At 44.9% G+C, this 17,319-nt stretch overlaps 1 protein-coding gene across 8 annotated transcripts in view; it reads left to right on the forward strand.

Moving 5' to 3' along the window:
* Positions 1-17,319, forward strand: part of INTS7 (integrator complex subunit 7) — a 97,423-nt gene that overhangs the window by 47,655 nt on the left and 32,449 nt on the right. For 7 of the 8 annotated variants that reach the window (XR_010319455.1, XR_010319457.1, XR_010319456.1 and 4 more), the window contains 5 exons: positions 1,927-2,061; positions 3,518-3,615; positions 5,401-5,640; positions 8,866-9,003; positions 13,747-13,953. Coding sequence is in view for 5 of the 8 variants with exons in the window: in XM_064276937.1 (XP_064133007.1) it covers positions 1,927-2,061; positions 3,518-3,615; positions 5,401-5,640; positions 8,866-9,003; positions 13,747-13,953 (818 nt within the window). In the remaining 3 variants the exon portion in view is untranslated. The remainder of the gene's footprint in view (positions 1-1,926; positions 2,062-3,517; positions 3,616-5,400; positions 5,641-8,865; positions 9,004-13,746; positions 13,954-17,319) is intronic. The other variant, XM_064276940.1, reaches the window with a different exon arrangement.

Genomic DNA, 17,319 nt, shown 5'->3' on the forward strand with positions numbered 1-17,319 from the left:
AAAAAAGTAAAATGACGACTTGTGGAATGGGGATAAGTGTTTGGTAACCATACATTGGATGAGGTTTTAGTACCCAGAATATATAAAGAACTGCGACAGTTCAGGAGTGGCAGTGAGGGCATGAAGAGATGCTCACCGTTGTTAGTCGTTAGAGAAATGCAGTCAGAATCACAGGAGGAGCGCTTCATAGCCACTAGCGTGATTACAGTCAGAACAGTGGAAACTAACAAGTGTTATCAGTGGCAAGGATGTGGAAAAATTGGAACCCTTGTACGTTGCTCGTGGGAATGTAAAATGGTGTAGCCGCTGGTTTGGCGGCACCTCAAAAAGTTAAACAGAAAGACCATGTGACCGAGCAATTCTTCTCCTAGGGATACACCCAAAAGACTTGAAAGCGGGGACTGAAACAGATGCTTGCACACCAGTGTTCATTGCAGCATTATTCACAATAGCCAAAACATGGAGACAACCCAAATGTATGTTAACTGGGAGATGAACAGATAAACAAAATATGGAATATACATGCAATGGAATATTGCTCAGCCCTAAGGAGAAATGAAGCTCTGAGACATGTTATACATGCTACAAGGATGAACTCTGAAAACATCATACTGAGTGAAATCACAAAAGGACAGATACTGTGTGATCCCATTTGTATGAAATATCTGGAATAGGCAGTTGCACAGAGACAAATTTATTAGAGGTTACCAAGGGTTGGGGGCCAGGGGAGTGGGGAGTTCTTGCTTCAAGGGTATTGAGTTTCTGTTTGGGGTGATGAAAGGCATTTTGAAATAATGGTGATGGTTGCACAACAGATGAATGTAACTAATATTACTGAATAGTACCCTTAAAAGTGGTTAAAATGGCAAATTTAATGTTATATATACTTTACCACAATAAAATTAAAAACAGACAATAAAGCTGATGCTTTCACCTAAGCTAGTATTTCTAGGTTTAGCCACTAACGAGTAAGATGACCATCTTCACCATATAGCCTGGAATAGTCTTGGTTTGTGCTTGTTGTAATTATTAACAGTGTCTCCTTCACCCTCAGACATATGGTCGCCTTTGGTATGAGAGACAGGATTGAAGTTGACCGTGAATCATGGAAACATAAGCAGGGAAAGGGAGACGGGAAGGAGAGACTCTTCCAGGAAGTTAAACCAGCTTCATTCCTGTGACCAGTTCTTGACACTCACTCACTCGGAACTGAGAGCTTCTCTATTGTAATCGGAATACTCACAACACAGCCTTGCATTGCAGAATTTCACATGTGATTTTAAAAACTTGTTGTACGCTATAACATAGAACTTAAAGTATAAAGCATAAGAGTAGGGCATCACTAACACGTTTTATGACCTTCATGGCAAGAAAGTTAATAGTTTGGGGCTTTGATTTCTTCTGTAGAAACAAGATACTGAATCAGATGATCCTACAATCCTTTCCAAGTCTCAAGTACTGAATTCTTAAATAAACTTTCTGAGGTATGAGTATAAAATATATATGCCAGCAATTTGAGATGGAAAAAGTAAACTTAAAATTTTTGGTTTCTCTTTTCTCTTGCTGTTTGATCTAAAAAGAGCCTGTAACGGTATCCATTTTAGTCAGAATCCATTTTTACTCCCAAGATGCCATCTGTAGTTGTCTTGGCTTCTGCACTATTCTTAGTTTTTACTCATAGTTTTATGGGAAGGTTTGATGCTGATTGTAGTTCCTAATCACTGTGCTGCGACTGGCTCATGTCTGTCCTAAGTCCCTTGACAGGAGAAAGCGAGATGGTGACCTGTTGATGGTGGGGGTAGAGGCAGAACATTTTGGTAAGATTTATTGTAAGGATTTTCTCTTGAAAAGTAGAAAAATGAACCTAGAAGCTAAAAATTTTTTTAACAGTGTAAGTAAATTAAAATCTGTGCTGGTTTTCTGTAGGAAATGCGGGTTCTTCCCCCAGATCCTCGGATTTGGTCAAATTAGCCCACGAGTGCTGTTACCACAACCACAGGGGCATTGCAGCTCATGGAGTGAGAGTCCTAACTAACATCACTGTCTCCTGTCAGGAAAAAGGTAAGTTTGGTTAAGACTGATGCTATGAGCAAACTTGGGTTGGAGCTTAGGTAGAATTCTTTGTGTGTTGGTTTTTTAATCCCTTATTATTTTTAGCTTGTGTGCTCTAATCTGTTAGTTGCCACCTTCCGAAGTGCTCTTAACATGCTCTCTCAAGGCTACTTTTTGTGAACATTTTTAAAAAATGAGGATTTTGGGAGTGGGATTGTGGACTCAAAAGGTTTTGTGGAGCATTTCCCGTTTCTTTGCACTGCTTACCTTATGTTCTTGATGGAGATTGCCGTGACTCTGCCCCTCTGGTATCAGACAGCCTGTTCACACATACAAACACCTGAAAATCTAGGAGAAGGTAAGTTTAGGTTATAAAGGTACTCAGATAAGTAGTTTCACCAAAAGGCAAGTGAATTAACAGAGCAATGTGAATTAAATTTGCACAGAATTTATCTCTAGGTATCTGTAAGCATTAAAGTGATTTGCATGATTAGGGAGGAAGTACAAAGAAAATAACGCACATATTTTATTCTGGCATCTTTGACTTGAAAAGTTCGTGTAGATGTTCAGAAGCGTGCAGTGCTCTTTGGACAGCCCATCTGTTTCCGTGCTCATTTTGGCCTTCATGAAGTGTCATCAGCTCAGCCCTGTCTTTCTCCGCCAGCCTTTAGCACTGCCAGTTCCTAGTACCTGTTTTTCCCTAGCACCCTGACTTTTACTTGCCTTTACAACGTTTGTCAAGCCCTGCGCTAACTCAGGAGACGTATCTTTAACTTGTATGTTGATTCTGATTTAAAAAATGAAATTTATTTTTGGCATAGTAGTGAGTATTTTCTACTGTGTAACAGAAGATGACTGTATATTCAAAGCTGACATATATTAAATACAGTTACCTAATACAGTCAGAACTTTCTGGAACCTTTAGAGAGCTTTTAGTCCCAAGATAGTGACAAGATGTTGTAATGGTACTATACATGGGACCTCTAAAGGATTCATTCTGTATGGTCAGATTTAAACACTAATGAAATTAGGTGGGGTTGTCATTACTTCCTGAAGGTAGTTCAGGTTTCATTAGAAGCTGGAAGTCTTTACATCCTAGGTAAAAATGGACCTGTGTAATTCATGTCTGCTTAGGGAGATTAACACCTACCAAATCGCGTGCTTTTCCTAGTGTTTTCCTTAGCTAGGTTGGTGACACTGTTGCAGTTAGTCTTCACTTATAGCTTTAGTTCTTGATTTAATGTGCATATTTTTATAATCTTCAGTATAGTAGTGGAAATATACAAGTTTGAATACAGCCGTCACATCGCAGAAGTAGAAGTACGTCTCACATCTGTCTTTTTAAGATTAACTTTATGCATTCAAGTGTTTCCTATATCTTAGGCCTCTTAATTTTTTTCTTGTGTGTGTGTGTGTGTGTGTGTTTAATCCTCTCTGCCTGACCAACTTAGTGTTTTTCCCCTAGACCTTTTGGCACTGGAACAAAGTGCTGTCTTTGGCCTGGAAGCCCTTCTGGTACTTTGTGGTCAAGATGACAGTGCAGGTGCTCAAGCCACTTTAAAGGTGAGAACATCACTTGTTTTCATACAATGCCTGTTTTCATTGTCTGAATGCTCCCACCACACCATTTTTACAGTACCAAATGAGTTGAGCCTTGAAAGAGGGTAGAATTTCAGTACTTGGGAAAGATTGTTTGACCCCGAGAGTACACTCTTCTAAAAGGCTTGAAAGCAGAAATGTACCTGTTATTCTGGAAGAATGGTGAGTAGCCGACTGGCTGGATGAAACAATAACAGTGACATTGGAAAAGTCGTTTGCAGCTTACCATGGAGGGTATCAAATATGCTAAGGAATTTGGACTTGATGCTACAGGTAGTGAGGAAATATTAAGATTTTTGAGTAATAGACGTGCTCTTGACTTTTGGTGTAATAATTGTTGCTTGATGTTCTTGAATGCTTATTTATGCATGTCTTTCAATCTTTACAACAACCATACAATGAAATATATCCCCTTGGGCACAGTAGTTAAAGTGTTCAGTTGCTAACCGAAAGGTCAGCGGTTTGAACCCACCAGCTACTCTGTGGGAAGATGACACGCTAGTCTGCTCTCATAAAGATTTACAGCCTTGGAAACCCTATGCAGCTGTTCTGCTTTGTCCTATAGGGTCGCTATGAGTCAGAATTGACTCGATGGCTGTGGGTTTTGGTTTTAAGGCTAAAGGACATAAAGTAACTTGCTCAATGCCATCCAGCTAATAGAGACAAACTGAGCTTCAACTGTGAGTCTAGCAGACCTGAAAGTTCATTGTTTTCCTGACACCACAGCAAATTGACATGGTTGTAATACGAAGGATGGATCAGTGGGCATGTGTGTTCAAAAGATTGGAACTAGGGAGCAGTTTATATTGTGGTAGAGTAAATGGAAGGGAGTTCCAGAAGTGGACACTGGAGAGTCGGCGGAAGTGGACGCTGGAGAGTCGGCGGAGGTGGACGCTGGAGAGTCGGCGGAGGTGGACGCTGGAGAGTCGGCGGAGGTGGTCGCTGGAGAGTCGGCGGAGGTGGACGCTGGAGAGTCGGCGGAGGTGGACGCTGGAGAGTCGGTAGAAGTGGTCACTGGAGAATTTGCAGAAGTGGACACTGGAGAGTTGGTAGAGGTGGAAATGATTTAGCAGCCAGCTCTCTATGTAAGGTGAGAGGCCTTCTGAGTTTCTAGCATTGGTGACTGAGATAATAGCGAAGCCAGTACCTAACAGAAGCTCTAACAATTTCACTTGAGAAGAAAATTGGAAGCCTCTCCCTGACTTGAGTGTGTTTAAGAGTCTCTGACGGTGTCTTTTCTAAATACAAGCTCTCAGTTACCCCAACACCTCTCCCCCTGCCAAAAAAGTTCATAAAGTTTGAGTTGGGCAGAGCCCAGGAAACTATATTTTTGTTAGTATCCTGGGTGATGCTGGTATAGGTAGTTTAAAAACCATTTTAGAAAGTAGTGAAAATGGTGATATTTAATTTGGAATCTGTTTACCTCATCAGCATTATTTTTTATGATTTTATCCTCAAGTCTTTATTGGTTTTTTTTTTAATGCTTATATTGAAATCAGTGATTGATACGTACTCCTAACTTGGTGTTATTTTAGTTTTAAACGTGGTGCACATGGTGCACTTTGCAAATCTTAACATGGGATTCAATGCCTCAAGTGTTACTTAATGAAGAAAAATGTTAATGCCTACAAAAAGCCTTATCCTTGATTTTTGCCTCAATAACTATACAAAGTTCTTTTTTGAAAAAACTTCACTTAGCGCCTTCACAGTGTAGAGAATTGACTAGTCTATTTTCTTTTTCATGTGCAGATTGCTCTTAATTGTATGGTGAAGCTGGCCAAGGGCAGGCCCCATCTCAGCCAGCCAGTGGTTGAGGCCTTGTTGACGCAGTTGCACAGCGCCCAGGACACTGCCCGGCTCCTGATGTGCCATTGTCTGGCGGCCATCGCCATGCAGCTGCCAGTGCTGGGCGATGGGATGCTCGGGGACCTCGTGGGGCTCTACAAGGTGACCGGACGGTCCGCCACAGACAAGCAACAAGAGCTTCTGGTAAAGAGCTCCCTTTTGAATGTGCTGTGAGTGAGTGGGGTTGGTCTAGTTGGAATTACTTTAAGAAGTCAGTACCACTTAGGTTAAAATAATTATCTGAGACCGACAACCACAAACAGTTCTTAGTTATGAAACATAATATTCAAAATAGTGCCGAAGTCAGAATAGAGTTTTGAAAAAAAAAAACATGAGCATTTTACTATCTTCACATTCGATTTAGAGAGCCCAGTTTAGTTCAGATCTGAAAATGTTTTCTTCCTAAGACCTGTCAGGGCAGCTTAGTGTAGCCAAAGGTTGTGGTCTCGTATTTTGTTCATTACAAAGACAAAATGAAAATGAAGATTTTTTTCTCTTTATACAAAGCAAACAAATAATGAACTAAGCCCTATTTTGTACTTCAGAAAATAGAAGTTGAAGACCTAATGGCAACAGTGAACAAAAATTGGACCAGGACCTCTTGATCTGTTCAGGATCCAACTTGGACTTCTGTGCATGTCTGGAGTTGGGAAAGGTGGATGCTTTAAAAAGAAACAAGCTGTGGAAGCTGTAATAATGTTTAGGTGATAAAGCTCTCCAAGGCTTAGAATGGGCCACATTCTAAATTGGCATAAATTACACTTAAGCCGTATGTTGGCCACTTCGTATTGTTTTAGTTCATCTGAGTTTAGGGCTTGGGAAAAGTAAAATGGATGACTTATCCTGCCTGTTTTACATTTAGTCCTCCAGAGGCACTGTCAGAAAAGGTTTCCCTGATGATTCATCATCACATGGCAGTGGTTGTGGGCGTGACGTCATGAGGGTAACACAGATGTGTCTCTCAGCCTCGAAATGCTAAGAAGCATTTAGCCAAATTTATTTTTTATTGAAGTGGCATTTTGAACTAATGTTCTTACCCCTTTTTTGTTCACTTTGAGACAATTTTTAACTATGAAACATTGTTTTAAAAAAAATAAAAGGAATTATACAGTGAAGACTCTTGCATCCATCACTCAGCTTAAGGAAATTACTCCCTGGTGGTATTCCCTCCCTTCTCCCAGAAGTAACACTGTCCTGAGCTTGGTGTTTACCATTCCCATGCATGTTGCTATACTTTTATTATATAAGTATATATCCCTAAGTAATATGCAGTAGCATTTAGCATATTTTTTAGTTTATGTAAATGTTACACCAAATGGCATCTAAGAAGCCCTTTCGGTGCAATGGTTAAGCACTCAGCTGCTGTCTGAAGGGTTGGCAGTTCGAACCCACCAGCTGCTGCTCCGGAGAAAAGACCTGACAATCTGCTCCCGTAAAGATTGCAGCCTAGGAAACCGTATGGTGCAGTTCTACTCTGTCGTATGCGGTCACTAGGATCAAGAACTGATAGTATTGAATAAAGTAGTCCAAGTTGCATGGAAGGCATGGCGATAAACAAGGCTCCAGAAATTGACAGAATACCAATAGCGATGTTTCACCAGATGGATGCAGTGCTGGAGGTACTTTCTCATCTATGCCAAGAGATTTGGAAGACAATTACCTGGCCATTTGGTTGGAAGAGATCCATATTTGTGCCCAGTCTGAAGAAATATGACCCAACAGAATATGGAAATATTGAACAGTATCATTAATATCACGCGCAGTGAAAACTATGCTGAAGATCGTTCAGGAACAGCTGCAGCAGTATGTCGACAGGGAACTGCCAGAAATTCAAGCTGGATTCAGAAGAGGACATGGAACCAGGGATATCATTGCTAATGACAGGTGGATCTTGGCTGAAAGCAGAATACCAGAAAGATGTTTATCTGTGTTTTATCGACTATGCAAAGGCATTCAACCATGTGGGTCATAACAAATTATGGATAACGCTGCGAAGAATGGGAATTCCAGAACACTTAATTATGCTCATGATGAACCTGTGTGTAGACCAAGAGATAGTCGTTCGAGCAAAACAAGGGGATACTAGGTGGTTCAAAATCAGGAAAAGTGTGCATCACGGGTGCATCCTTTCACCATACTTTGTATGCTGAACAAATCCAAAAAACTGGACTATATGAAGAAGAACGGGGCATCAGGATTGGAGGAAGACTCATTAACCACCTGCGATATGCGGATGACATAACCTTTCTTGCTGAAAGCAAAGAGGGCTTGAAGCTCTTACTGATGAAGATCAAAGACCACACCCTTCAGTATGGATTGCACCTCAACATAAAGAAAACAAAAATCCTCACAACTGGACCAATAAGCAACATCATGAAAAATGAAGAAAAGACTGAAGTTGTCAAGGATTTCATTTTACTTGGATCCACAGTCAACGCCCATAGAAGCAGTGGTCAAGAAATCAAAGGCCATATTGCACTGGACAAATCTGCTGCAAAAGACTTCTTTAAAGTATTAAAAAATAGAGATGTCACTTTGAGGACTAAGGTGCGCCTGACCCAAGCCATTGTAATTTCATCTGCCTCGTAAATCCATGCAAAAGCTGGACAGTGAATAAGGAAGACTGAAAAGAATTGATGCCTCTTAGTTGTGGTGTTGGCAGAGAATGTTGAGTATACCAGGGACTGCCAGAAGAATGAACAAATCTGCCTCAGAAGAAGTACAGCCAGAATGCTCCTTAGAAGCATGGATGGCGAGACTTCATCTCATGTACTTTGGACATGTTACCAGGAGGGACCAGTCCCTGGAGAAGGACATCATGTTTGGTAAAGTAGAGGGTCAGTGAAAAAGAGGAAGACCCTCAACGAGATGGATTGACAAAGTGGCAGCAACAATGGGCTCAAACATAGCAGAGATGAAGAGGGTGGTGTAGGACAGGACAGTGTTTCCTTCTCTAGTCCATGGGTCGCCAGGAGTCAGAACTGACTCGACGGCACCTAAAGGCAACAACAGCACGGGTCAGAGTCAACTCGAGGGCTTATAAGAACAACATTTAATCTTTTGTATTTTGCCTTTTTTTGTGTGAATTGTCTTTGTTAATACATGTATCTAATTCATTTCAACGTGCAATTATGTCATTGATTTCTCCATATTTATGGGCATTATTTCTAATTATTTGCTATTACAGACAGTGCTCTGAGTCAGTGAAATAAATTGCTTAGTGAGTTCACAATGATAAATTCATAAATGTTACTGGAAAACATTTTATTCTTTTTGCTGGTCTTGAATTATTTTTTCTCTCTTTTGGGTAGGTTATCCCTGACATTTGATAGAATTAATATGATTTTCTTACTTCTTGCTTGCTGTTAGGTGAGTTTGGCTACTGTGATTTTCGTAGCCAGTCAGAAAGCATTATCTGCCGAAGTAAAAGCAGTGATTAAACAGCAGCTTGAGAGTGTATCTAATGGATGGACTGTGTACCGGATCGCCAGACAGGCGTCCAGGATGGTGGGTACTATCCCTGTGGGTAGGCTGGGTTGGTGGAAAGCATCCAGGATGGTGGGTGCTATCCCTGTGGGTAGGCCGGGTTGGTGGAAAGCATCCAGGATGGTGGGTGCTATCCCTGTGGGTAGGCCGAGTTGGTGGAAAGCATCCAGGATGATGGGTACTATCCCTGTGGGTAGGCCGGGTTGGTGGAAAGCGTCCAGGATGGTGGGTACTATCCCTGTGGGTAGGCCGGGTTGGTGGAAAGCGTCCAGGATGGTGGGTGCTATCCCTGTGGGTAGGCCGGGTTGGTGGAAAGCGTCCAGCATGGTGGGTACTATGCCTGTGGGTAGGCCGGGTTGGTGGAAAGCGTCCAGGATGGTGGGTACTATCCCTGTGGGTAGGCTGGGTTGGTGGAAAGCGTCCAGGATGGTGGGTGCTATCCCTGTGGGTAGGTTGGGTTGGTGGAAAGCGTCCAGGATGGTGGGTGCTATCCCTGTGGGTAGGCCGGGTTGGTGGAAAGCGTCCAGGATGGTGGGTGCTATCCCTGTGGGTAGGCCAGGTTGGTGGAAAGCGTCCAGGATGGTGGGTACTATCCCTGTGGGTAGGCCGGGTTGGTGGAAAGCGTCCAGGATGGTGGGTACTATCCCTGTGGGTAGGCCGGGTTGGTGGAAAGCGTCCAGGATGGTGGGTACTATGCCTGTGGGTAGGCCGGGTTGGTGGAAAGCGTCCAGGATGGTGGGTGCTATCCCTGTGGGTAGGCCGGGTTGGTGGAAAGCGTCCAGGATGGTGGGTGCTATCCCTGTGGGTAGGCCGGGTTGGTGGAAAGCGTCCAGGATGGTGGGTGCTATCCCTGTGGGTAGGCCGGGTTGGTGGAAAGCGTCCAGGATGGTGGGTGCTATCCCTGTGGGTAGGCCGGGTTGGTGGAAAGCGTCCAGGATGGTGGGTACTATCCCTGTGGGTAGGCCGGGTTGGTGGAAAGCGTCCAGGATGGTGGGTACTATGCCTGTGGGTAGGCCGGGTTGGTGGAAAGCATCCAGGATGGTGGGTACTATGCCTGTGGGTAGGCCGGGTTGGTGGAAAGCGTCCAGGATGGTGGGTACTATGCCTGTGGGTAGGCTGGGTTGGTGGAAAGCGTCCAGGATGGTGGGTACTATGCCTGTGGGTAGGCCGGGTTGGTGGAAAGCATCCAGGATGGTGGGTACTATCCCTGTGGGTAGGCCGGGTTGGTGGAAAGCGTCCAGGATGGTGGGTGCTATCCCTGTGGGTAGGCCGGGTTGGTGGAAAGCGTCCAGGATGGTGGGTACTATGCCTGTGGGTAGGCCGGGTTGGTGGAAAGCGTCCAGGATGGTGGGTGCTATCCCTGTGGGTAGGCCGGGTTGGTGGAAAGCGTCCAGGATGGTGGGTGCTATCCCTGTGGGTAGGTTGGGTTGGTGGAAAGCGTCCAGGATGGTGGGTGCTATCCCTGTGGGTAGGCCGGGTTGGTGGAAAGCGTCCAGGATGGTGGGTGCTATCCCTGTGGGTAGGCCGGGTTGGTGGAAAGCGTCCAGGATGATGGGTACTATCCCTGTGGGTAGGCCGGGTTGGTGGAAAGCGTCCAGGATGATGGGTACTATCCCTGTGGGTAGGCCGGGTTGGTGGAAAGCGTCCAGGATGGTGGGTACTATCCCTGTGGGTAGGCCGGGTTGGTGGAAAGCGTCCAGGATGGTGGGTACTATGCCTGTGGGTAGGCCGGGTTGGTGGAAAGCGTCCAGGATGGTGGGTACTATCCCTGTGGGTAGGCCGGGTTGGTGGAAAGCATCCAGGATGGTGGGTACTATCCCTGTGGGTAGGCCGGGTTGGTGGAAAGCGTCCAGGATGGTGGGTACTATGCCTGTGGGTAGGCCGGGTTGGTGGAAAGCGTCCAGGATGGTGGGTACTATCCCTGTGGGTAGGCCGGGTTGGTGGAAAGCGTCCAGGATGGTGGGTGCTATCCCTGTGGGTAGGCCGGGTTGGTGGAAAGCGTCCAGGATGGTGGGTGCTATCCCTGTGGGTAGGCCGGGTTGGTGGAAAGCGTCCAGGATGGTGGGTGCTATCCCTGTGGGTAGGCCGGGTTGGTGGAAAGCGTCCAGGATGGTGGGTGCTATCCCTGTGGGTAGGCCGGGTTGGTGGAAAGCGTCCAGGATGGTGGGTACTATCCCTGTGGGTAGGCCGGGTTGGTGGAAAGCGTCCAGGATGGTGGGTACTATGCCTGTGGGTAGGCCGGGTTGGTGGAAAGCGTCCAGGATGGTGGGTACTATGCCTGTGGGTAGGCCGGGTTGGTGGAAAGCGTCCAGGATGGTGGGTACTATGCCTGTGGGTAGGCTGGGTTGGTGGAAAGCGTCCAGGATGGTGGGTACTATGCCTGTGGGTAGGCCGGGTTGGTGGAAAGCGTCCAGGATGGTGGGTACTATCCCTGTGGGTAGGCCGGGTTGGTGGAAAGCGTCCAGGATGGTGGGTACTATGCCTGTGGGTAGGCCGGGTTGGTGGAAAGCATCCAGGATGGTGGGTACTATCCCTGTGGGTAGGCCGGGTTGGTGGAAAGCGTCCAGGATGGTGGGTACTATGCCTGTGGGTAGGCCGGGTTGGTGGAAAGCGTCCAGGATGGTGGGTACTATCCCTGTGGGTAGGCCGGGTTGGTGGAAAGCGTCCAGGATGGTGGGTACTATCCCTGTGGGTAGGCCGGGTTGGTGGAAAGCGTCCAGGATGGTGGGTACTATGCCTGTGGGTAGGCCGGGTTGGTGGAAAGCGTCCAGGATGGTGGGTACTATCCCTGTGGGTAGGCCGGGTTGGTGGAAAGCGTCCAGGATGGTGGGTACTATGCCTGTGGGTAGGCCGGGTTGGTGGAAAGCGTCCAGGATGGTGGGTACTATCCCTGTGGGTAGGCCGGGTTGGTGGAAAGCGTCCAGGATGGTGGGTACTATGCCTGTGGGTAGGCCGGGTTGGTGGAAAGCGTCCAGGATGGTGGGTACTATGCCTGTGGGTAGGCTGGGTTGGTGGAAAGCGTCCAGGATGGTGGGTACTATCCCTGTGGGTAGGCTGGGTTGGTGGAAAGCGTCCAGGATGGTGGGTACTATCCCTGTGGGTAGGCTGGGTTGGTGGAAATGGCAGGTTAGAAGCCTTAGGTCGTGTGATTTCTAGTCAGAGTCAGAACTGGACGTAAAGGTGGGAATATCTTTTAGTCAGAGATCTGAAAGATGATGAGGGATTTCTAACATACATTAATGACACGTGTTGCTGGTGTGTATCGTTGTCATGGGGAAGTTCTACAGGAAGATGGACAGTCTGAACTCTTCTCTGGCTGCAGGCTGTGTGATCTGCCATTTGCCCTGTGTCCTCGTGAGGAGGGCTGCCTCCCGCCCTCTGTCCTCCTCTGTCCCCGTCTGTCAGCACTCCCCACCTCTTACCTTTCTCTCCCCAAACTTACCCTCCGTGGAAATGAGATTGCACATACTCTGCCTTCTCAGCCGTATGAGAAGTCTGACAGTTTATTAATTTTATTAGGAACCGTGGAGCTTGGGGAGAAATACAGAAAGGAAGGAGACTGAGGGGCATTACTCTGTGATCGAGGCAGGTGTCCTCAGTTTACAGTGTTTCTCAGCTGGAGAGGAGTGCTGTTGGCAGGACAGTTCATGATTTGGTGCGGCCCTACCCTTCCCAGCATTGCAGGGTCCCCAGGCATGAAGTGGTGCCCCCTCCAATATGCGGGTGCCCTCACCACAGTCACTGTGATGAGCAAACTCCAATTTTACACCTTTCCGGACACCCCGAGGTGGAGGCCAGTACTGCTTCTCTTGATAATTACTTATTGGACCCCCCCCGCCACACACACACTCAGTAGCTTATCCAAAATGACATACAGGCAGTCCGCCGGTTTATGAACGAGTTCTGTTTCTAACCGCCTTTTAAGTCAAATTTGTATGTAAGTCAGAACACTTAGGTACAGTTTGTATCTAAGGTCAGTTAGACAAAGGTTTGTCTTAGTATATGGTGTACCTTTCTATGCATAAAAAAAATTAAACACTTCCAGATACACCAAAACATGTTTTATATAATAATAGTAATGCTTTGATCGCGTCTCAAAGCAGTGCCCGTTAGTTATTATGAACTGTTGTATGTAGTTCAAATTTTTGATATAACAGCCTTTACAGGGTTAGTTCGTAACTACCGGTCGTATGTAAGTTTGATGTTTATAACCTGGGGACTGCCTGTACAGTGAATACTGTATTTTTACGCAGATAACTTGAACCACCTACGTTTGTTTGCCAGTCATGTCTGCCCCCCTCCCCGCAAAGTATTTTTGTAAGCACACTATGTTAGTTTTTTTTTTTACAACATCACGTAAAAAAAAATTGGCATAGCAGTACTTACAGAAGTACCTTGTGGGGGGTGGGGGAGGGTATAGTTGGCAAGCAAACATAGAAAGAAAAAACATAGAAGGCACGTGTTACTTGCATGAAAATGCAGTATTTTTACTTTCTTTACTTTGGTCTAAAATTCTAGACTTGGGTTATAGCTAATTTCATTTATTTTCTCTCTGGTTGGAACTGTTTAATAAAGAACATCAGGCATTGTGTTACATAAAAGCAGTTCATCATATTTTCTCTGAGGAAATCTTCAGACTGAATCTCAAAGAATTACATAATATGAGGAATGATTGCTAAAACTTATCCAAGGTTCGGGTTTATCTTTAGCTGCCGCATCCGCTTTTTGGGGGCTCACCGCGCGCCTCTTCTTTTCCTTTTTCAGGGTAACCATGACATGGCCAGAGAGCTTTATCAGAGCTTGCTGACTCAGGTGGCCTCAGAACACTTCTACTTTTGGCTGAACAGTTTGAAGGAGTTCTCCCAAGCAGAGCAGTGTCTCACTGGGCTGCAGGAGGAGGATTGTAGTTCAGCGCTTTCTTGCATTGCTGAGTCTTTAAAATTCTACCACAAAGGGATTGCCTCCCTAACAGTAAGTCCTCTTCCTTCTCCTTTGCTGAGGAGAACTCCTGTGAGAATTGTTCCCCTTCTCCTTTGGGATTAGCCTGTCTTAACTGCCTTGAGAAACTTTCTGAACATGCAGGGATTGGTAAGTTTATCACTTTGTGTTCATGAAGTACTGGGTACCAACTAGGAAGACAGTGGCTCAGTCTGTGCAGAAGGATTCGTGGTGCGGAGATCAAGCTCTTCCCTTCCCAGGCTCTGGTTAGTGAGACCCCAGCCGGGTGGCACCACCTTCGGAATAAAACCCCACCCCTGCTTCACCGTTCCAGCTGCTGACTGAGAAAATAGGGTTGTTGCCATGTCAGCGAAGAAGTGGCCATCAGGGGTGGCTGGTGTTGAGACTGTTACCCCTCGGCGACGCTTGATCAGGGGTGGCTGGTGTTGAGATTGTTACCCCTCGGCGACGCTTGTCTCCTCCAAGTTACCAGGCAGCAGTGAAACGGGGGGGAGAGCAGATCCTTAACATTTCTGATGTTCCCTTGAGATTTGCCGTGTGTCAGGAACCTGTTCCCTGAAATGAGCACTTTTTGTGTTAATTCAAGAGCTTTTTGCCTTTAAAGGTAAAGAGTTTATATAATCAGCAGTTAACATTTTTTAGATATCACACAGCTTTTAGAATTATATATATTTAGATGGGGGTTTAAAACTTTTGATAGATATTTATATGTGTTTACCACACATCTAGAATATTTTTAATGATGGGCTCTTCCCAAAGAAATGCTTCAATGTAGAACAAAGAATAAGCAGATGTCACCCAAGATACAAAATACTCAGAATATTACGGGGAGCATAGTTTTTGAAGTATGGTTTTTTAAACTAGGATTGGCTGCTGCTTAAAACAGGAATACAACCCCCTCTCTGTCTTAAAGGCACCATGACTCCATGAATTCTTCCCTCTTGATTATTCTAGAGCCCTGGTGGCACGGTGGTTAAGAGCTCAGCTGCTAACCAAAAAGTCAGTAGTTAGAAACCACCAGCCACTCCTTGGAAAACACTACAGGGCAGTTCTCCTCTTCTCTAGGGTTGCTGTGAGTTGGAATTGACTTGATGGCAATGGGTTGATCATTCTGGGAAAAGATTGTTGTTGCTAACATCAGGTTAATTAACGCCTCAGAAAATCACAACATCCAGTTGTTGGTCCAGATCACTAGAACTGTTCCGTCTTCCAGTTTTTGTGGGGCAGAAGACTGTTTATCGTTCGGTTCAGTAAAAGCAGTAAGAACTGAAACAGAGGCTCACAGCAGGGCAGATAGGATTGATTTTATGAAAAATTCTGTTGACATATTTAGTAGTCTGTCTTAATGACTTGTGTGGTTTGTGCATTTAATGAGGCTTGGCAGTAATTAAGGACTGAACTCTGACGTAGGAAGAAAGCACTTGAGCGGCAGGCGTGAGGTCCTTGTCTTAGTCTCAGCTCTGCTGCCAACACAGTGTGACCTCAGGCAGGCCATTGAGCCTCACACGTTCCCTTTTGAACCTTCTTCAACAGATTGCAGGTACTTGCTATGTGCCAGACACGGGGCTTGGGGATACACAACACAAGAAATGTTTCTCCACCTGAGAGTGGAGGGAGGGTGTTATGATCCTTACAGTCATTTTAAGCTTCCCACATTTCTGATGGTAGTGTACTATCAGTGTTTTTTGTTTGTTTTAAGATTGCTTTTAAAAAATCTGTTCACTTGGGAAATGTGGCTTTGGCAGTAGTTTTCTGTCCTTTTAGCTGAGTGGGTGTGAGCCTGGTATGGCCTTTTACTCCCTGATGCATGAATGATGTATACCTGAGATAGTACAGCTATAACAGTCTTGCCAAAAAGCAACAAACTTAATAGAAGTTCAAAATTCTGTGCTTACGAGGATCCAGTAGTGACACTGGGTGTTTAATTTCCCAACGGTGATTAATGATAGACTTGTCTCAGGAATGAAAATTAAAAAGTGTTTACGTTAGTGTTCTATATAAGGGTCGCTATGAGTCAGAACCGACTCAACGGCAGTGGGTTTGGTTTTGGTTTTATGCTCTGTGTAATAAATAACCCCAGATTTAGTGCCTTAAAACAACGCCTATTCTTTATTTCACAGTTTTCGTGGGTCAGAAGTCCTGACATGGCTTAGCTTGGTCCTCTGCTCATGGTCTCACAAAGCTTCAGTCAAGATGTCGGCTGGGCCAGTCTCATCTGAGGCTTGGGTTTCTCTTCTGAGCACCTGTAGTTGTTGCCAGAATTTATTTCCTCATAGCTTTGGACCTCCTGGGAGCTTGCCTCTTCAGGGCTAGCAGGAGAATCTCCAGCTTCTAAATCCTCTTTTAAAGCGCTCACCTGATTGGGTCAGGCCCATGCAGATTAATTTCCCTTTTGATTAACTTAGAGTCATCTCGTTGGGTACTTAAATTACGTCCTCAAAATGCATCATCCATGTCATACTCCGTTGGAATTCTTGTGGGGTGAGAATCACAGCAGCCTGCTTAGCATTCTGCCCACAATGGTTTCTTTTTTATGTTTCTTGATTTTGTTGCTATTAAATAAGGAGCTCTGGTAGCGCAGTGGTTAAGAGCACAGCGGCTAAAAGATCAGCAGTTCAAATCCACCAGCTGCTCCTTGGGAACCCTGTGGAGCAGTTCTTCTGTGTCCTGTAGGGTTGCTATTAGTTGGAATCGACTCAACGGCAACGGGTTTGGTGTTTTTGGTTTGAGTTGTTAAATACTGGATAACCAAAAACCAAACCAGTTGCCATTGAGTTGATTTTGAATCATGATGACCCCGTGTGTGTCAGAGTAGAACTGTGTTCTGTGGGGTTTTCAGTGGCTGATTTTTCGAAGCAGATTGCTGCCAGGTCTTTCTTCCAAGGCACCTCTAGATAGACTCGAACTGCCAACCTTTGATTAACAGCTGAACACTTATCTGTTTGTGCCCTCTGGGGCCCTAAATATTAAATAGGTATTTTATATTTGTTTATGTAAACTATCCAGTATTTATATAAAATACCAATATAAAATAAATATAAATATGTATCCAATATATATACATATTTTATACACATATTTTATACCCTACGTTTTATTTGTGTGTGTGTGTATATATATATATGTAAGGAAAAAGTTTGGTGATTTGAACCCACCCAAAGGCACCTTGGAAGAGCAGCCTAGCAGCCTGCTTCTGAAAGGTCACAGAACTGGAACGCATGGGATTGTCACGAGTCAGAATCTACTCGATGTCAGCTGGTTTTGTTTTGTTTTAATAAATACTTATAACAAATATCTACCTAGCGCCCACTTTAAGTAACAAAACATTATCATCACCTTTGAAATTCCTGAGTGCACCTGTTTTTATACCTGTTTCTG

This window comes from Loxodonta africana, chromosome 25 (genome assembly GCF_030014295.1).
Source record: "Loxodonta africana isolate mLoxAfr1 chromosome 25, mLoxAfr1.hap2, whole genome shotgun sequence".
NCBI classification, from domain to species: domain Eukaryota; kingdom Metazoa; phylum Chordata; class Mammalia; order Proboscidea; family Elephantidae; genus Loxodonta; species Loxodonta africana.